We start from the raw sequence: 19,643 nt of genomic DNA on the forward strand, positions 1-19,643 counted from the left end.
AGAGAAACCAGTCGTCTTTCTGGCAGCCTGGAAGAGGTGTTCTCTCTCCCAGTTCAGGGCTGGGCATTTGGTGGAGAATGCAGCTATTTGATGGTAGGAGGTGTGTCAGGCTGTGTACCTGGGGTATTTTCGCCAAGATTTACCTTGTTGGTGTAACCCTGGGCGGGAGGGTTAGGAGCAGCGGCTGAGGCATGAGCATGGGCCAGGGCAGTGTCCAGCTGCTTGTGCCGCGTGGACGTCCCCATACAAGGGCTCTCCTTACAGGGTGGACACCCCGGGCCCCTGGGTGCCCTTCTCTGCATCAGCCCAACGTTGGCTTGTTCTGAGAAGTGATGGGTGTACCCTGTCCCTCTGGTGACTGGTGAGCTCACATAGAGTTCATGTCGAATGTAGGTGAGAACAGGGACAAGGTACTGGTTCTTGTCCTCTAGGAAAATCCTTCTGCCACCTTGGAGGACCTGGAGAAGCCAGGGGTGGACGAGGAGCCGCAGCACGTCCTCCTGCGGTACGAGGATGCCTACCAATATCAGAACATTTTTGGCCCCCTGGTCAAGCTGGAGGCCGACTATGACAAGAAACTAAAAGAGTCCCAGGTGATGTGTGTGCAGGGGGGTTTTGGTCATTTTAACAAAGTGTCTCTCCCAAGGTCTGGGGAGGGCAGTTTTCTCTTCAGGCTGCGGATGCTGCTGTGGGCCGAGGTGCAGTGCCCAGAGAGACGGACCCTCGGATTGACAGCAGGCAAAGGAGCCACCTCTGGGCAGACAGCCCGTCACTCAGAGCAGAACAGCGGCCTTAGTGATTTCTGATTTTTAATTCCAACAAAAATTCCTCACAGTCGCATTGCCAGCCGTCACCCACAGCCACGAGAGTCATACCGGAGGAGCCCACGACATGCCAAGGGCGCTCCTCATGCCAGTCCCATGAAGAGCGTGTCTAGGAAGCAGGAGTACCGAGGCCCGTGGGCTGTTTCCTCAGCCTTTGGCTTCCTTCTCTTCCTCCACGGACCTCTGACAGCAGACGGCGTGTGGGTCTTGGTCGTCTTGTGAGGGTTCTGGGGGTCGTAATGGCTTCTCTCCCGGATATGCTCTTGTTGGTGTTTCAGGCTGTGGGGTGCTACTTGCTGCACCCCAACATCACGGCTGATGAGGTTGCCCATAGGGCGTGCACCTGTGGATACCCAGACACGAGGAGTCCAGGCCGTGTCTGTGTTATAGGCTAACAGGGCTCTTATTTTTCATGTGCTCAGACTCAAGATAACATCACGGTCAGGTGGGACCTGGGCCTTAACAAGAAGAGAATCGCCTACTTCACTTTGCCCAAGACTGACTCTGGTAATGAGGATTTAGTCATAATTTGGTTAAGAGGTGATTTTAAGTTTTAAAATATTTGTGACTATAAGTAGCATAAAATTCCTAGTTTCACCCTTGTAAAGTGTCCCTTAATTTGAATCTTCATGGTGGCAGTCTTGGCACGTGTTGAAAATGCTGACTTTCTCGCTGTCTTTTCCCTGTAAGACATGCGGCTCATGCAGGGGGATGAGATATGCCTGCGGTACAAAGGGGACCTGGCGCCCCTGTGGAAGGGGATCGGCCATGTCATCAAGGTCCCTGATAGTATCCTTTGTGTCAAGAAGGTCTGGCCAGCCTGGGGGAGAGCCTGGTTGGGGACACCCGAGGCAGGAAGGCCGTGGGTTAGTGGGCGTGGCTGTGCCAGCTTCTCAGCTGGATGCAGGGGCTGGTTGGCATGACCCTTCACTGTTCTTAAGAAAATTCCAGGACTTAAACCTTGGCTGGGAAAGGTGGTTGTATGGTTACTTCTCTCTGCCCAGTGGTGCATTGACGAGGGTGACCTGGAGCGTCTGTGATTGGAAGTAGCTGCTGATCTCAAGGAGCACTTCCCACCCCCACCCCCACCCCCACCCCCACCCCCGACCACCCCCCGGCTCCTAGGTCTGACTCTCCCAGGTTAGTTTGGCTCTGGAGACCCTCACCTGGAAGCTGATGCATAGGCACAGGGGTTGAGAAGTCTGGGGTTTGTGTCTAGGTACTTGGAGCGCAGGCATGCTGTGACCTTGGGTGGTCCAATGTGCTGGCCAGGGTGGCTGGACTCATAGCATTCATGTGGCACAGACACTGTTGGATGCAGTGGGGTGGGGGCGCACCATGGAAGAGACTTCCTGGGAGAAGGGCCTAGAGCCAGAAGGCGCCTCGACACTGGCAGGTTGACCTCAGCCTTCTCCTCATGGTCGGCTAATGGTGCTGGTGCCTGACCCCACAGCCACCCTCTGCCCAGCCCTCTGTTGAGCTCGACCTGAGCACAGGAGACTTGCCTGTGGGTCCCCTCGGAGACCAGTTTTGGGGCACAAGTGGAGAAAAGGTTGTCATTCATGGCCGCAGCCTGAGGATGTACCGGGCCGGGGTGGCCCCTTTGAGTCGTGTTTGTGTCAGGCCCTGAGCCCTCTTCAGTTTTCTCTGAGAGCACTCCTTTGTATAAACTGATAGAAGAGCTGCTTTGCCTGTGGCCAGAGTGCTCCCAGCTCTGCACCCAAGGGCTCTGCAGAAGCTCACAGTCAGAACCCAGGCCTTGGACGTGGCCGCTTCGTTCCGGGCACTGGGTAATGCCCCAGGGCTCACAGGGAGAGTGCGGGGGCTGACTGCAGTGGGGCTGGGCACCATGGGCAGAATCTCAGGAGAGCGCAGGCCTCACTGGCTGTGCTTTTAGCTTTTGGCACAGAAGAGGGGTCTCTCCTAAGTAACCAAATGAGGGTGCCTCAGAAAGGTAAGCCTGGCTTTTGATAAGAATGACACTTAACTCGGACACAGATTATGGTGATGAGATCGCCATTGAGCTTCGGAGCAGTGTGGGCGCACCTGTGGAGGTGACTCATAACTTCCAGGTGGATTTCGTGTGGAAGTCAACCTCATTCGATAGGTATGTCTGCCTTCCCCCAGAGGCACTGCTGCATCTGCTCTGTAGTCACCTGCTATTGGCGTGGCCACTGCCCCTACCTTCTAGATGATTCTCTACGTCACAGGAGCAGGTCTTCACTGTTGCTCCACAGTGGTGCTTGTTACTGACCTGGAGCTTTCCTTGTAGGATGCAGAGTGCGTTGAAAACCTTTGCCGTGGACGAGACGTCCGTGTCAGGCTACATCTACCACAAACTGCTTGGCCACGAGGTGGAGGACGTGATCATCAAGTGCCAGTTGCCGAAGCGCTTCACGGCACAGGGGCTACCTGACCTCAACCACTCGCAGGTTCTTGCCCGTCCAGGGGCTGAAGGGGCCTGGGCCGCAGAGCCCACTGGGTGGGCAGCCCCCCCGGGGCGTCTGCACCCTTAACGGCCACTTGTACCTGAAGGTTTACGCCGTGAAGACTGTGCTGCAGAGACCACTGAGCCTGATCCAGGGACCACCGGGCACGGGGAAGACCGTGACCTCAGCCACCATCGTCTATCATCTGGCCCGACAAGGCAACGGGTAGGGCTCAGCAGTGCCCAGGTGGTGAGAGAGGAGCCCTGTCTGCCGGGCTACGGGCATGCCGGTGTCTTTGGGGCTTGGTTACCTGGCATGCTGCGTTGTACAGTATTTGTCTTAAATCTGGCCTTTGTGGTTGCTTGTAACAAGCAAGCCTGCAGCTCTGGTAAAGGCAGCACTGGGCTGGTGCATTGTGGGTTGTGCTGTGCCTGGGCACATCTCGGAGCTTAGGACATCTTCATGGTGCACACAGGAGGCTGAGGACACGGGACTCAGTCAACTAGCAGTGCTTTGCGAGAGTGGAGTGAAAACGGCGTGGGACAGGAAGCTCCAGCCGGGCTGGGTTTTAGCTCCTTCAGCATTGTGTCATTCCTGGCTTTAGTCTTAGATGGCACACTGGCTCCACTGCCTGTGATTCAAAGCAATAGCCTTGGCTAATTAGCATTTCCTGAACTTTCTCTGGCGAGCACTGAGGTGTGCACTTATGTTGTGTTGAAGGCCTGTGCTTGTCTGTGCTCCGAGTAACATAGCCGTGGATCAGCTGACCGAGAAGATCCACCAGACCGGACTGAAAGTCGTGCGGCTCTGCGCCAAGAGCCGCGAGGCCATCGACTCCCCGGTGTCGTTCCTGGCCCTGCATAACCAGATCAGGAACATGGATAGGTGGGTGTCGGGTAATTGGCCTCCAGACTGTCCCTGTAAGTCAGTTGTTCAGTCATGGCGCTGTGCGGGGCCCTGGTGGCGCACCCTCCCGTGCTCACTGACGTGCCCCTGTGCTTCCAGCATGCCGGAGCTGCAGAAGCTGCAGCAGCTGAAGGACGAGACTGGGGAGCTGTCGTCTGCGGATGAGAAGCGCTACCGGGCCCTGAAGCGCACCGCTGAGAGGGAGCTGCTCATGGTGAGCTCCTACCTGGCGTGCGCCAGGAAACAGGCCTGGGGCCTCGGGGCTTTGGTGTGTTCATTTTGGCCGGAGGACCTGTTTAGATATATTAAGCGTATGATGGCCCCTTTAGTTAGCTTGTTGTTCCCCTTTTGAGAAGAGAACTTTGATGCCTCCTTTGTTTGTCTTCTCCTTGGTGAAGAAATTAGAGATACTTGGCTACCTGAAACACATGATTTTGGAGGTAGTTTCACCTCCCTGCCAGCCTCCCTGCTGCTGGGAGCTGGGATACCTGGTCCACATGTCCAGATTGGGTCTGGAATGCTCCCTCCTGCTCTTTCATAACCAACCAACCAACCAGAAGTGGATCTCAGCCTGGGTATGGGTCTCCCCAGCTCAGCACTGCCCCTCGGAGGCTGGCTCGAGGCACCGAACCGATTCTGTGCTGAGAGGTTTTCTCCAATGAAGCACAGCCACTTAGGATCTCAAAAGTTAGTGTCACCACAGCCTAGACATAGATGTTGTCAGGGAGGGACAGCTCGTTTCCACAGTTGCTGGGGAAAGTGTGGATCAGAATGATGTCTGTGTCCTGTCCCACCTGCCCTCTGGGGCCTGGTAACGTCCACCTGCAGGGGCCGTGACACCTCGTACACTCTCTTCCCCAGAACGCGGATGTCATCTGCTGCACGTGTGTGGGTGCAGGTGACCCAAGGCTCGCCAAGATGCAGTTCCGTTCCATTTTAATCGACGAAAGCACCCAGGCCACTGAACCGGAGTGCATGGTCCCTGTGGTTCTTGGAGCCAAGCAGGTGGGCCATGTTGCATCTGCTGTAGTCTCATTTGAAACCTAGTCTGTGTTCTTTTCTGTTCTAATTCTTAATCTGGAAGTTCGTTTTTTAAAATGTCCCATAATGCTGTGTGACACCCTGGCAGAGCATAGCAGGATGCACAGCCAGCCCTTTGAGGGGGTCTCTGAAGGGTGGGCGCTGCACGGAGTGCCTCTCCATGTGGCTCGTGAGTGCGTGTCTGTGTTTGGTGTGTGTGGTGGGCGATTTTCCCATACCTGGTCAGTGTCTTACTCTTGGATTCACGTGGCTGGGTGATTATATGGATGAAGGGCCCCTTAGTCCCTGCGAGTGGATGTCTAGGCTGTTTGGTGCTTGAGCTTCTCACCTGTGTGGGCCTCTTGCCGCAGCTGATCCTTGTGGGCGACCACTGCCAGCTGGGCCCCGTCGTGATGTGCAAGAAGGCGGCCAAGGCCGGGCTGTCCCAGTCGCTCTTTGAGCGCTTGGTGGTGCTGGGCATCCGTCCCATCCGCCTCCAGGTCCAGTATCGGATGCACCCTGCGCTCAGCGCCTTCCCATCCAACATCTTCTATGAGGGCTCTCTTCAGAATGGTGTCACTGCAGGTAACGCTAGGGCCAGAGGGGGTGCCTGGAGGGAGCACGGCCTGGGAGATGAAATCCACTGTCACTGCCTTCCTAAGTGGCGTCATGTAGTGACCACTTATTTCAGTGGCCGGGGGGCACCTCAGAGAGGTACTGTGGTCAGTGGGACAGATGTCCACTCTGGAATGTGGGACGTTGTTGGGTTGTGGGCGAGGAGCAGCCCACATCCTCCTAAAATTCAGAGTTCATACACAAGAATTCACCCCAGGGGCTCAGCACACATGGCACATAGAAAGGAGGCAGCAGAGCCAAGCGCCCCTCCCAGTCCCTCCTTTCTCTTGTATTTCTCAAAGCCTGGGCCCTGGGTCTGCAAGACCGAGGTCAGAGTTAGTTTTTTTTGTGTGTGTGTATGAGGAAGATCAGCCCTGAGCTAACATCCACGCCAATCCTCCTTTTTGCTGAGGAAGACTGGCCCTGAGCTAACATCTATCACCAATCCCCCTCCTTTTTTTTTTCCCTTTTTCTCCCCAAAGCCCCAGTAGATAGTTGTATGTCATAGTTGCACATCCTTCTAGTTGCTGTGTGTGGGACGCGGCCTCAGCATGGCTGGACAAGCAGCGTGTCAGTGGGCGCCAGGGATTTGAACCCCGGGCTGCCAGTAGCGGAGCACGCGCACTTAACCGCTAAGCCACGGGGCCGGCCCCCTAGAGTTACTTTCATAGTAACCCTGAGTCATTGTGTGCCCCTTCACTGTGCTGACATGTGCGCCAGTGGTGCAGAAGCAACCCTGGGGGGCTGGCTGGTGCCTTGGCGCGAGTCGGGAAGGTGCTGCAAAATGCCATGTGTTGTCACCGCCACATGCTTGAGGCAAGCACCACCCAGATGCAGAAGTGAAGAGTATTCATTTTATTAAATGAGTGCACGTCCTGTGATGCTGTGTGTGCCGAGATAGTTCTAAGACACTTGGCAGGTGCTTGAAGGAAGGACTCGTGGACACACTGCAGTCATTCAGACTGGGGTGTTTGGCAGGCGTTTTCCAAAGATGATCGAAGCAAGCCTGTGGCTTCAAGGACAACAACTGACAGTATTTTTCACCTGTGATGAGGATTCAAACAAAAATTAGAATTTTGGAAAACTCATGTCCCCTAATATGAGCTGACTAAGTGTTCCTAATGCTGAGCGGCTTTTCTGATGAGATCCATGGTGGTAACAGATGTCTGTGAGGTGTGTCAGCCTTTGGAAGCTCTGCTTGACTTGGGGACACTTCCCATTCCAACGGCCGGTGAGGGTGCTACCAAGTCACTCGGGGTCCAAGGCCCTGCAGGTGCAGGGCAGAGTAGAGCGGCCATCGTCACTGACCTGCAGGGAGACCTCCTGTCCAGCTTTGGTGTAGAATTGGGCAGAATTTCACAGTTCTGAGAAAGGTGACAGAACACTCTTCGCTTTTCTAACTCCATGTGTCTGTGAGGCTACTGAGGGAGCTCTTGGGGGACTGCGTGCAGAAGCAGAGTAAGCCAGAGAGTGAAGTGAGTTGCAAAAATTTGCTAAATACATATTTTAATGGAAAATACAGTTTTCATTAAAAAATATTCGTAAGTTGGTGCCAACCCGGTGGCGCAAGCAGTTAAGTGCACACGCTCCGCTGCAGCGGCCCGGGGTTCGCTGGTTCGGATCCCGGGCGCACACCGACACACCGATTGTCAAGCCGTGCTGTGGCGGCGTCCCATATAAAGTAGAGGAAGCTGGGCGTGGATGTTAGCACAGGGCCAGTCTTCCTCAGCAAAAAGAGGAGGATTGGCTGATGTTAGCTCAGGGACCATCTTCCTCACACACACAAAAAATTGTAAGTTAATATTCACATGAATTAATATTTTAAGTTTCTAGGCCTTAAATTACAGTCAATATCAGTAGATGTAATCCACAGAAACAGTAGCTGTTTGGACTTGTCAACTTTTCAGAGCATAAAGGGGTCCTGAGACAAGCGTTTGAGAACTGCTGACTTCCTGTCTCATTGATGCCAACAGCAGCCATGCCAGCCTTGTTTAGCCCACTTTATAGATGGGACTGAAGCTGAGGGCGTGCCCATCCAGGGCCCTGCAGCCGCTACATGGTGCGGTCCTAGGGGCTGCTGCCGCTGTTACCATCACCACGACACTTAGACTCTGCTGGTCCCTGGGGTGATGGGGCTAGCAGAGGCCAGGCCACAAGGAGTTTGTTGGTGGTTCTGTGATGCTGTGGACACTAGTTGGGGAAGCCACTGCTCAGCACTGATTCACGCCTTCACCAGCCCTGCTCCGCTGTCCTCCATGGCATTGGCTCCGTAGGGCAGGGCCCAGTGGTGGTGGTTCACTGCTGTGTCCTCAGTGCCCAGCATCTAGTCAGCACCCAATAAGTATGTCTGTAAACATTCTTTTTTTTTTTTTTTTTTTGCTGAGGAAGATTCACCCTGAGCTAACATCTGTGCCAGTCTTCCTCTATTTTGTATGTGGGTCACCACCACAGCATGGCCACCAACAAGTGGTGTAGGTCCACGCCCAGGAACTGAACCTGGGCTGCCAAAGCGGAGTACACCGAACTTAACCACTAGGCCACAGGGCCAGCCCCAAACATTCTTTATTGAAGTGTGAAGGCGCCCAAGTCTTAACCATCCAGCTTAGTGAGTTTTCACTAAGTGAACACACCCATGTAACCAGCACCTGAACCCCAAAACACAACCTAACCAGCTCCCAGAAGCCCCCTTCAGCCCTGAGGCGACCCCTGTTCAGGGCAGTGCTGGTGTCAGCGCAGACCCACTGATACGGAGTAGCCTCACACAGCTCTGACAGGGGTGTTTATACCACAACAATTGGCAGGTGCTGCAGACCAGCCCTGCCCCCAGCAGACGGTTAAACATTTGCTGCTGGGCTCACGGCACCAAGCTCACCAGCTAGTCCCTGCCTTAGCTTGACATAAAGGGGACCATAGAGCGCATCTTCACTGGTCAGGCTTCCTTCATCCATGTGAGGTGCTATAAGCCAGTTTTCTCATGCTGACCTGTTGACTAGATGCAGTTCCAGTCAAAATCCCAAAGGGATGGGCAGGTTGTATGAGTTGACAAGGTGATTTTTAAGTTATGCACAGGACCGCGAACAGGAAGGGCCTGAAGAAGGTGGCAGCTCACACTCGGAGGCATCACGACTTACTGTAGGCAAAGCTGCAGTTGCTGAGACACTGTGACACGGTGCCCAGGATAGAGTCCAGAGGCAGACCCGCCGACCTCAGGCCCTGCTCTGTGTCAGGGCGGGGTCGGCTCAGCAGTCACCCACAAGAATCAGTTGGAGGGGCTTATGGGTTCTTGAACTTATAGCAGTAAAGCTTCTAGAAGGAAAAGGAGAATAGCTTCGTGACCCTGGGGCAGGCAAAGATTTCTTAAACAGGCCACAGAAAGCACTGAAAGATCCGTTCAGTGAGTGAGCCGGCTCTGTGTCAGACACGGTGCTGAGTGTGCACGCCTCACTCAGCCTTGGGTGTTTTGGGCAGGGGACTCGCTCGGGTGGCCTCTCTGGGGCCCCACAGACCTGGGTCTCCTGCCTGGAGCCTGCCGTTGGCCTGCTCTGCCACCTGGCCTCTGCCATTGAGGCGCAGCCTCGGCGCTGCTCTGTCTCAGCTCAGTCGAGACTGGCCGCCTCTTCTTTGACTGAACTGTGGCCTCTTCTCTGTCCCCAACAACAGCGGACCGTGTGAAGAAGGGGTTTGACTTCCAGTGGCCCCAACCCGATAAGCCGATGTTCTTCTACGTGACCCAGGGCCAGGAGGAGATCGCCAGCTCGGGTACCTCCTACCTGAACAGGTGAGCAGAGACTTGCCCGGCGTGTCTGCTGGCTTCACAGGCAGCTTGGTGAGTGGCCACTGACCTGTTGGGTGTCTTTTAACCTGGTGCTGAAACTTTTCCTTGCCTTCCTCTTCTCCCTTCTGTTCAGACATCTAAACCAACCGAGTGTTTCCACTTCATCTTTTCAGTACGTGTTCTCTTGTTGAGCAGGTCCTTTCTAAGGCCATGTGTGGGCCTTTTCTGCCTCTTGTGACTCTGTCGGTCGAGGATCGGGCACTGGGCAGGGCCTTCACTGGGCTGCGCTGGAGGCAGAGCTGCCCCACGCCTCCCTCAGCCTCCGGCCTCGGGCATCAGGAGCCCACAGGCGGAGCCCCGGCACTGAAAGCCTGGCTTTCTTAGGACGGAAGCCGCAAACGTGGAGAAGATCACCACGAAGTTGCTGAAGGCGGGTGCCAAACCAGACCAGATCGGCATCATCACGCCCTACGAGGGCCAGCGCTCCTACCTGGTGCAGTACATGCAGTTCAGCGGCTCCCTGCACACCAAGCTCTACCAGGTGCGTGCTCGGGCTATCCGCGGGGCCACCGTAGGCACCGACCTAGACCTCCTTGCAGTGGAGGCACAGGGAACAGCCTGGGGCTCTGTGGCTTCAGGTCCCAGGCTCGTTGGTGGGATTTGATGGTGCATCTTGAAACGATTCCTGCAGTCGGGGGTCCTTGGAGGCAGCCTCCTGGCTGACCGTGACCGTGTGCCCCTTGCAGGAGGTGGAGATTGCCAGCGTGGACGCATTCCAGGGGCGTGAGAAGGACTTCATCATCCTCTCCTGCGTGCGGGCCAATGAACACCAAGGCATTGGGTTTTTAAACGACCCCAGACGGCTTAACGTGGCCCTGACCAGAGCACGGTATGGAGGGCTGAGTCCTGCTGGGCCCTCTGCTGGGGAGTCCTTCCGAAAGACTTTTCCCTTGGAGTCTGGGCCTGGGAGGGCCGGCCCAAGAGGTCCCTTGCTGCGTGGTTCTCCTGGTTACTAATCCTCCTGTCCTAGCCACACCTGGGGCTGGCAGCTCAGTAGGGAGGGCGCTTTGCCGGTGTCAGAGGTCAGAGAGCTCCCAGCAGCAATTTAGAAAAAATGTCTCACCTGAGAGTCATCTTTGTTTCCGTGTGGTTTTCTATGGCCTTGGTCTCGCAGGAAAGGCAAACCCAGCGGCGGCAGGGTGTGTGTCCCGTCTGGTTGTTTAATCCGCAAGTCTGACATTTTGGTCCTGTCTGCTTATTCTGGCTCTAGAATGTAACTTTTCTGAAAAAGCACTAACAGCAGAAGGGACCCAGAGAACAGGTTGGCCCCCATATGGCCCCCAGACGATGCCCACTCCCTTACCAGCTGGAAGCGGGGCTCATGTTCACAGGCTGGTTCCTTTCCCTCAGGGCACCTTGGTTTTTGTTTTTGTTTGTTACTCCCTTTCAATGGTGCCCTCTTGTTTGGTGGCTGGCAGTGGGGTTGGGGGGTCCCCGCCACAGGTGGGTGAAGGTGAGCATCCACTGGAAGCCAGGCCCAGGTTTGGGCATCAAGTTATGTACCCTGGCCCATGAGGGTCTGTGAGGTGGCTGATGACCTGGTGCCCATGGCTGCAAACAAGGACACTCGTCTCTGAGCCGTTCTGATATCTGGGCTACTCATAAATCCGCCCCCAAATAGACCTGAGTGCAGTGTCAGCAGCTGTATGGTGGGCTCCAGGGTGGTCACCGTGGCCAGCAGTGTGCCCGCCCATCCCCAGCATTCATGGTGGGCGCTGTCACAGGCGTCTGGGCAGGGAGGTCGAGAGTGGCCCAGGGCTGGCCTGGTGTATGGGCTAGTGACCTCCCAGGCTCTTGCGCGGTGAGGAGGTGGGTGGGGGGTGTGCCAGGAGAGCTACCCGGGCTTGGCTCCTGATGTTGGGATTTGGGTTTTGAGTTGGTTCTACCTTGCCCCAGACTGTTCCGCTTGGTGCTCTCTCTGCTCACCGCGTGGGCCTAAGCACTGCACTCTTTGTGCCTGCATCTTGTAGATACGGGGTCATTATTGTGGGCAACCCGAAGGCCCTGTCCAAGCAGCCGCTCTGGAACCACCTGCTGAACTACTACAAGGAGCAGAAGGTGCTGGTGGAGGGGCCCCTGAACAACCTGCGGGAGAGCCTCATGCAGTTCAGCAAGCCCAGGAAGCTGGTCAACACCATCAACCCGGTGAGCTCCAGGAGGGCGGGCGGGGGGATGCAGGGCCTGCCTCGTGGTCCTGACCTGAGCCAGAATAAGTTGGAGGGGGAAGTTCTCGCGTCTCACCTCATATAAGACGCTCTGACCCTAGTCAGCAGCCCGTGATCCCTCCCTTGTTTCAGGGGCTTAGTAACACTGTAGCAGGCGGGAGGGGGTCACCCATGCACCTTAGGAATGGGGACTCAGGATCTGCCAGTCCCCCGCACGCTCGGGCCAGCCCCACCTCTCGTCCACAGAGAGGGTCTCAGAGCAGGGCAGGAAGCCCTTTTCTCCTTAGGCCAGTGTTCTGGACACGTGGCAGTGAGGGATGGCAGGTGTCAGTGGTGGTGAGCCTGAATGAGGGTGGGTGCACACCTCAGTGTGGACAGGAGTGATGTGTGCCATGCTCCATGGAGCCCCCGACGCAGGTCTCCCGAGCGTTCTAAGGCCTTTTTGGCCTGAGCCTTAGCAGATGCCAAGTCATGGGTAGCGTCTGGGAGTGGGACACAGGCCATTAGAAAACCTTGTGAACTGGGGTGCTCTGGGGGGCTTAGGGGGTGTGCTGCTGCTTGAGCCAAAGCCCAGAGGCTGAAATGTTCAGTGTCAAAAGCCTGGTTGGTTCAGGAGGGGCCAGCAAGGCCCGAAGCACACGGTCAGCAAGCCTCAGGGTTGGCCTCGGCACAGCCCTACCACCCCCAGGCCACCAGATCTTGGAAAGTTCTTCCTGTGTCAAGATGATAAATTCCTCACCCATCTAAACTCTTTGCAGGGAGCCCGCTTCATGACGACAGCCATGTATGACGCCCGGGAGGCCATTATTCCAGGATCGGTCTACGATCGGAGCAGCCAGGGTGAGTCTGCTCTGTGGGGGACCAGCCGCCCTGTGTGTGTTGACCGTTCCCACACCTGCAGCTTCCCACCCTGTCACTCCTGGGGTGGCCTCCCAGCTTCAGTCCACAGAAACCTGCCTGACAGAGTTCCTTCTCAGCTTCCCTTGTCTGGAATCAAAGAATTGGTCTCTGGCAGTTTTCTAAAAGCAAGATGATTTTTGAGTCACACGGCTCTGCGTCGGTGGTGTTTGAGCAAATCCTGCCACTCTGCCTGTTTGTCCCAGGGCCCGCGTGCCCCGCCCTTGGCTCACCTCTCAGGGAAGGTTACATTGCAGCTCCTCCAGGGGGCCTGCAGCCTCCTTTCAGGTGTTGCTGCCTTCCTGAAGCTTCTGCGTGCGCTGTCAGACCTCAGGGTTGGGTGTACATCTTCGTTTCCCACGTGGGCTCTCTGTCCCAAGGTTGAGCCCGGCACACCTCCTCCTGCCTGAGCCAGTCCATCTAGATGGTCTCCATTTCTCCCCAGGTCCCTGCCTCCTAGGACCCTTCCCTGTGCCAGCCCCCACTGAGGGTGACAACCTTGCCCAAGTGCTCGGTGCCCCCTGCCCACGTTTTACCTTGGGCTTCATCCCCTTGTGTGCTGGCTGTCCACCCGGAGGGCAGGTGCACCCCAGCTGCTCCTCTCTCACCTTAAATTGGCACAGTCCCCCTTTCCTTGTTCCAGTAGTCTCCTGGTTGCTGGGTTCAGACTGTGGATCACGTTCTTTGACGACGACAAATCTCATTGCCACATCCAGCGAGTCGCCCTGTAGCTCTAAGGGTGTCTTGGGTCCCTTCTTCATCCCTGAGTCCGCTATGGGCCTGGCGTAGGCTTGCGGCCCTGGGGGCCCAACCTGGAAGACCAGGCTCTTGGGCTCCGGCTCTCTTTGGTCTCCCCGCCCCCAGGCCGCTCTGTGCAGGTCAGGCGTCCCTAGACCCAGGGGCACACTGGGAGCCCTTGCCTTCAGTGGGATCTGCTGGTCTATTGACCTTAGGCGTTTTCTTCCTTTGTGGGAGGAAGAGGGGAAGGTATGTGCAATATGAATGTAAAACTTGCCATAAAAAGGACTTTTTTTAAAAAATTGGGAATGTAGTGCCATTTTCAATCTTTCAGATTCCTGTAAGGCCAGTTGTTCTGAGTCTACTGGGAGAAAAGGCGCATGCCCAGGCGCTAGCCCCGGGACGCTGTTGCGAGCTGGGATGGAGTGGTGCGGGTCTGCTCCAGGTGGCTCTGCTGTGGGGGCACCAGGGAACGCCGGGCGGGCAGTGCAGGACGAGGCAGACAAGCCGATTTGGAGGTGGGCAACAGGCTCATTTGGATGTGGCTGGTGACGCCTGCTGCCCCTATTGTGTCTTGCAGGCCGGCCCTCGAACATGTACTTCCAGACCCACGACCAGATCGGCATGATCAGTGCTGGCCCTAGCCATGTGGCCGCCATGAACATTCCCATCCCCTTCAACCTGGTCATGCCGCCCATGCCTCCACCGGGGTATTTTGGACAAGCTAATGGGCCAGCCGCAGGTGAGTGCCTGGCAGCATCGCGTGGGGAAACGCACGTTGGCATGAGAGTTTGTTCACATCCGGGCTTTGAGCAGGTGTGTTTGCTTATGAGGCCCAGAACCTCCTTCAAGGAACCCTGGACTGCTGTTTTCTAGGCCGGGGCACTCCAAAAGGCAAGACTGGTCGTGGGGGACGCCAGAAGAACCGCTTTGGGCTTCCTGGGCCCAGCCAGACGAATCTCCCCAACAGCCAGGCCAGCCAGGATGTGGCATCCCAGCCCTTCTCGCAGGGCGCGCTGACCCAGGGCTACATCTCCATGAGCCAGCCCTCCCAGATGAGCCAGCCTGGCCTCTCACAGCCCGAGCTGTCCCAGGTGAGCAGCTGGCCGGCACTTGAAGTTGAAATGTCTCACACCTGCAGGGAAGTCAGGCCAACCCAGGGACCCCTCTCCACACACACAGACCCCACGATGCTCACCCCTGAAGACTCAGAAGGAGGATGGTCTCCTACATAGGCATGCCCTTAGCAGTGGGACCCTAAGTCTAGAACATTCCATCCATGACACTACCCTTCAGAAGAGTCCTGGGCAGCTGGTCTGAGCTCTCTCCTGTGATGAGGTAACCAGTGTGGGTCTCCTGCCATTTAGGCTTGAGAACAGGGTTTTCTAGATTTTTCTGAGGGACTAGATGAGGAGCAGGTTCTTGAGCCTGGGAGGACGTGAGTGTGTCCTCCGACTGTGGGTGCTCATCTCCTCAACCTTATCTTTCAGGACAGTTACCTTGGTGATGAGTTTAAGTCACAGATAGATGTGGCATTGTCGCAAGACTCCACATACCAGGGGGAGCGGGCATACCAGCACGGCGGAGTGACGGGGCTGTCCCAGTACTAGAAGGTAAGCCAACCCCTGGAGGAGGTCTTCACTGGGAATCTGGAATTGTGGGGAAATTTGGGAAGCGTGGGGTCAGGGTCTCAAGTCCCCAAGGGGCCACCTTGTCCTGTGACCTGTCCCTTCAGGTCCCTATGCCTCTGCTCACGGTGGCGGGGGGACGTGAGCTTTTATGCACACTTCCCTGAGTCACGGTCCTCTCCTGAGAGAGTTCTAGAGCTCCCCGAGAAAGGAGTAGATTTGGGAGACCTGCAGCCACCATCAGGTGGGCAGTGAGGAGGACCACCCACTCCTCCCTGACAGGTGACAGGGCTCCTGGTCCCTGACACATGGGCACCTGTGGAAGAGGTGCTTCTAGGTGCCTGCAAGGGCTCTGCGCGTGGTTCCCTGTCTAACGTGACCGGATCAGTGTGGGCGTGGGGCCCCCTGTGCATGGGAAAGTGGGGTGCTGGTGTAGCTGGGAGAAGGGCACTGTTGCTACAGCGCAGGCTCAGTAGCCTTAGCTCTTGGCTTACCTTCTCTCTCAGTGGGTAGTCACTGGTCTGCCAGGGTGCCGGCCAGCATCTGAAGGGCCCTCTCACAGGTAAGGACACAGGTGTGGGGAAAGCTGGGCCTCCTGCCTTCTCTGATGCCTCTTGCGCCCCCCCCCCCCCCCAACAGGTGGCGGCGGAAGAGCTAAGCTCCGTGGCTTAGTCCATCAGCATCTTATTCTGGGTAATAAAAAATAAAAATAAATGGATACCTGTTTTCCACTGCTAAAACTGAAGCACCACTGTGAGCGACAGGAGAGGGAGAGAAGCACCGAGGAAGAGGAGCCCGAGGCGAAGTGGGCGCCTACTGCTGGCACGCGGCGGCGGCGAGGAGAAGGAGAGGGAGAGGGGCGGGGCCGGCCGCGGAGCCCACCTGAGCCCTGCCAGCCCCACTCGCCGAGGAGGCCCAGTGCTCGCCGCATCCACACCTGGGTCTGCGACCGGGGCAGAGGAGGAGGACCCTCATCTCAGAGTAGCCCTTTCCTCTGTTTTTTTTTTCTTTTTCTCTTTTATTGAAAGGGGACTACGTTTTAGCAGGAAACAACTTTGCATTTCTGTGCTGAGCAGGCTCCTTGCAGGTGGTGGCCGGGCCGGGAGGGCCCAAGGAGGTGCGGGTTCTGTCCACGCCAGCCAACTCCCAGACAGACCGCCGAGGCCACACTGCCTGTGTTCTAAGGAGGTTTTCATTTAAAGAAAATACGGTGTTTTGGGTTTTTCTGTTTGTTTGTTAAAGATTCTTTCAAAGGAGTACTGAAAAACATACTTTCCTGAGTTTGTCTCTCACATCTTAGTGGTGGACCTGGGAAATGCGAGAACCTTCCAGAAATGAAGTTTAAATGAGCCGACAATTCGAGATTAGGATCAACACCTGTGACTTGATCGAGAGGATTTTTGTTTTCACTTTTAAAAAGCTTCCGGTGGCTTCTCCCTGTGCATCAGGCAGTGAGGGAGCACCATCCCGGGCCAGGCGGCTCCACGGTCCCCGCTGGACTCTGAGAAGCAAAGTGCTTCCCACACGTGGTGGACTCAGGCCCCCAGGAGGGGCCCCCCAGGATGGCCAAGAGGCCGGAGTGTGGGAAGGTGGCTGCTCCCTGGCCAGGGCTTCTTCCCCAGGGTCTTTCCTGAGGATTTGGCAGAAGACAGCAGCCAAGAGGACCCATCCCCAGGGAGATGCCTACGTCCCTGTGGCCGGTTAGACACACAGAGCACCCCCCCTTATTTTTCACCCCACTCTCCAAGTTTGCAACTCCTCTGGGCACAGCTTCAATGAGGGGGTGGTTTCTGCTTTTGGGGGGGAGGGAGTACGTTTCAGAAATAAGTTGCTTCTGTGCCAAAGGGGCTTGGAGGAGTTGGCACGTCAGCTGGTCAAGGGGCCTGGGTCTGGGTTGCAGCTTGAGAAGTTCTGGCGGCTGAGAGCGCGCAACCTCCAGCTCCTTGCACACCATGGTGGGGTATGTCTCCCTGGTGGCCACCTGTTTGGGGGCCCTCCCCTGCCTACCCAAGCCCTGGTGACCCTGACGCCCTGGCTTTCCCATCCCCGTGTGGCTGACGCTGGGCCTCATCCCAGAGCCTCTAGATTCCAGCTTGTTCACGGGTGAGTCGGGGGCACACAGGCCACCTTCATCTGCTGTGGAGCTGCTGGGTCCGCCTTCCTTGGGTAGGCCGCATAGAGGCATAGAGCTTGGGTAGGTTTCTGCTGTGATCCTTTGTGCAACACCCCCTGGACAACACCCCGCCAGCCCTGTTGCCCTCTTGGAATGCTTTGCCTCTGCTTTGTGCTGTTTGCTTTGTCCACCTTCACGGCAGCAGTTCCTCTGAGTTTTTCAAATCGAGACACATCTGTACCAAGTGCAATGTAACTTTGATTTTTGGTCAATTTGTTTTAAGCTCTTTTGTCACCAATAAAATCTTAATGAACAGCTCTTGCGTTCACACTCAGGCTGGATAAAGTGCAGGAAGGTGGCAGAGCACTTGGTCTGGGTGGGGCTGGCTGGGTGGGGGCACTCTGAGCCACCTCTGGCAAAGCTGAGAGAGGTGGGACCTGCACAGCAGGGACTCCGGGGACCTGGCCCCTCGGAAGTGGAGGGCAGCTCCCAGGGTGGGCGCCTGGAGATGGGTTTCCAGGAACCCCCGTCTTCTCTGTAGGACCCCCATCACCCTAACGGTCTATCGCCATGGATGCAGCGGCTTCCGCCCCGCCCCGGGGACAGGATGAGGAGACGGGGAGCCGACCACGCAGTGTTTGTTTATTTTTGGGCCCCGTCCCCGCCCGTCAGCGGCACCCGCACTCGTCCACTACCATGTCCTCGTAGTGCCGCAGGACCACGTTGTCGCTGTTGTCGAAGAAGAGCACGGAGATGGGCGACAGGCGGGCGGGCACGCAGCAGGGCAGGCCGGCGGCGCCGGGGGCGGCCGCGTGCATGAGCGCGCGCAGCACGGCGTGGTTGAGCGCGGGCGGGCCACCGGGTCCCGACAGCGCGGCGGGCAGCGCGCACTGACCCTGGCAGTAGTTGGCCAGGAAGCCGCGCGGCGCGATGACCCAGCGGTGCCAGCCCACCTCGCGGAAGCTCACGTAGAGCCGCCGCGCTCGACACGCGCCCCCGGGGACGCTGCCCACTGCGGGCTCTGCCTCACGCCGCGGCCGGGCCAGGGGGTGGCAAAGGCGCGGGTCGAGGGTCACCAGCAGCAGCGAGGCCTCGGCTAGGCGCGCGCAGGTGGCGGGGACCTGGGGGCGCAGCGCCAGCGACAGGCGGAGGCTGCGCGGCGCCGAGGCGTTGCGGGCCCACGCGGTGCCCAGCAGCTCGGCGCGCACCGGCGTTCCCAGGGCGGGCACCGCCTGGCGGAGCAGCACCGGCCCGGGGCCCGCGCCCTCGGCCGCCCGCGCCACGCTCAGCTCCCAGCCGCCCGCCGGCCCCGCCGCCGCGAAGCGCAGCTCCAGGCGGGCCCGGCTCGGACGCTCGGCGGCTTCCACAGCCGACAGGTCGAAGACGACGGTCCACTCGGGGCACTGCCCAGCGGCCGAGGCGGGCTGCGGGGGCCGGGAGGACGCACCTGGGGAGGCAGGGAGCGGGCTGGGCTCGCGCTGAGTCCCCGCACGGTGCCCGGCCTGCCGCGAGGGATCTCATTCCGGGACCGGGGCAAGGTGAGCGTCTGGGGCGGGGCGGGGCGGGGCGCACCATCTGTTAGGCGGCGTCAAATGGTGTGAAGCTGCGGGGTGGGGGGAGATGGAGTGGGGGCAGGGCATCGCTTGCAAAGAAGAGGCTCTGCCCAGTGCAGGTCGGCCTGCCCGCAGTTGGGGATACAGGCAGCGGGGAGAGCTGAGCAACCGCCTGGGGCCTGCGGGGAAGCGAAGCTGGGGCGGGGTGGCATCTGCAGGAAGGCATCAAATGGTGTGAAGCAGCAGGCGGTGGAATGGGGGCAGGGCCTCAGCTGCAAGCTAGGGGCCTTGCCCGGTGCAAGGGAGCCTGGCTTAGGACCGCTCCCCGCGATCCCCGCAGGTGTCCACGGGGAGGAGTGGATGGAGCGTGGAGTCCCAGGTTGCTAGTGGGCTGGACGGGGCGGGTGGGAACACTGGGAGTCGCTCCAGCCTCCCCTGCCTGGCACTCGAGGCTGGTGATGGCCCGGGACGCCCAGCGAGGTCTAGGCCTCCCGGACCCACGCCCCCAGCGCGGGCCCCACTCACCGCGGTCCAGGACGTGGCGCACGATGTTTCCGGCGACTCCCAACTCCTCCACGTGGCACGGTCGCAGGGCGGCCCCTGGGGGCGTCCGCCGCGGGCTCACCCTGGCCTCCTGGGGGTCCCGGCGGCGGAACAGGTGCCACATGACGGGGGGTACGGGCCGGAGAGTGGGGGCTCCCCGGGGCGCTTCGCGCAGCCCGAGAGCCTGGAGCAGGGCGGCGGCGGGGCCCGGGGATGCGGGAGCGCGGGCCGGGGGTGGCGAGGGGAGCAGCAGGGCCAGGAGAAGGAGAAGGAAGTGGCGGCCGGGACGGCGGCGCAGCGTTGGCATCTTCTTTGCAGGCAGCGGCCAGACGAGTGCTCAGGGGCCGCCGGGCCCCCCTACCGGCGGGCTGGGGGCG

At 58.1% G+C, this 19,643-nt stretch overlaps 2 protein-coding genes across 4 annotated transcripts in view; one reads left to right on the forward strand and one right to left on the reverse strand.

The window, feature by feature from the left end:
- Positions 1 to 17,485, forward strand: part of UPF1 (UPF1 RNA helicase and ATPase) — a 34,824-nt gene extending 17,339 nt beyond the window's left edge. Inside the window, exons 6-24 of one of the 2 annotated variants that reach the window (XM_058563817.1) lie at positions 432 to 593; positions 1,247 to 1,364; positions 1,515 to 1,613; positions 2,823 to 2,931; positions 3,097 to 3,256; positions 3,360 to 3,478; positions 3,974 to 4,138; positions 4,259 to 4,373; positions 5,021 to 5,164; positions 5,551 to 5,764; positions 9,455 to 9,572; positions 9,954 to 10,110; positions 10,316 to 10,458; positions 11,600 to 11,774; positions 12,553 to 12,634; positions 14,010 to 14,171; positions 14,306 to 14,523; positions 14,920 to 15,042; positions 15,697 to 17,485. In XM_058563817.1, coding sequence (XP_058419800.1) covers positions 432 to 593; positions 1,247 to 1,364; positions 1,515 to 1,613; positions 2,823 to 2,931; positions 3,097 to 3,256; positions 3,360 to 3,478; positions 3,974 to 4,138; positions 4,259 to 4,373; positions 5,021 to 5,164; positions 5,551 to 5,764; positions 9,455 to 9,572; positions 9,954 to 10,110; positions 10,316 to 10,458; positions 11,600 to 11,774; positions 12,553 to 12,634; positions 14,010 to 14,171; positions 14,306 to 14,523; positions 14,920 to 15,039 — 2,580 coding nt within the window. In that variant the 3' untranslated portion in view covers positions 15,040 to 15,042; positions 15,697 to 17,485. The remainder of the gene's footprint in view (positions 1 to 431; positions 594 to 1,246; positions 1,365 to 1,514; positions 1,614 to 2,822; positions 2,932 to 3,096; positions 3,257 to 3,359; positions 3,479 to 3,973; positions 4,139 to 4,258; positions 4,374 to 5,020; positions 5,165 to 5,550; positions 5,765 to 9,454; positions 9,573 to 9,953; positions 10,111 to 10,315; positions 10,459 to 11,599; positions 11,775 to 12,552; positions 12,635 to 14,009; positions 14,172 to 14,305; positions 14,524 to 14,919; positions 15,043 to 15,696) is intronic. The other variant, XM_058563818.1, reaches the window with a different exon arrangement.
- Positions 16,360 to 19,573, reverse strand: GDF1 (growth differentiation factor 1). 2 transcript variants are annotated; one of them, XM_058563826.1, is made up of 3 exons: positions 19,249 to 19,573; positions 18,743 to 18,935; positions 18,144 to 18,617 (listed from the first exon to the last, which is right to left on the reverse strand). In XM_058563826.1, exons 1-3 carry the CDS (start codon positions 19,571 to 19,573, stop codon positions 18,197 to 18,199), a joined length of 939 nt encoding a protein of 312 aa, XP_058419809.1. In that variant the 3' UTR covers positions 18,144 to 18,196. The 2 variants fall into 2 exon arrangements, with proteins under 2 accessions (XP_058419808.1, XP_058419809.1); XM_058563825.1 differs by lacking the exon at positions 18,743 to 18,935 and having other exon boundaries at positions 16,360 to 18,617.
- Positions 19,574 to 19,643: the final 70 nt, after the last annotated feature.

The sequence above is a fragment of the Diceros bicornis genome, chromosome 20 (genome assembly GCF_020826845.1).
Source record: "Diceros bicornis minor isolate mBicDic1 chromosome 20, mDicBic1.mat.cur, whole genome shotgun sequence".
NCBI lineage: Eukaryota > Metazoa > Chordata > Mammalia > Perissodactyla > Rhinocerotidae > Diceros > Diceros bicornis.

What these genes read in the sequence shown, in the direction of transcription:
- GDF1 (XM_058563825.1), bottom strand. Translation starts at nt 19,573, where the DNA reads ATGCCAACGCTGCGCCGCCGTCCCGGCCGCCACTTCCTTCTCCTTCTC. An exon ending in GCGCCACGTCCTGGACCGCG is followed by an intron (nt 18,618 to 19,248) that starts GTGAGTGGGGCC and finishes CTGCCTCCCCAG; the next exon opens with GTGCGTCCTCCCGGCCCCCG.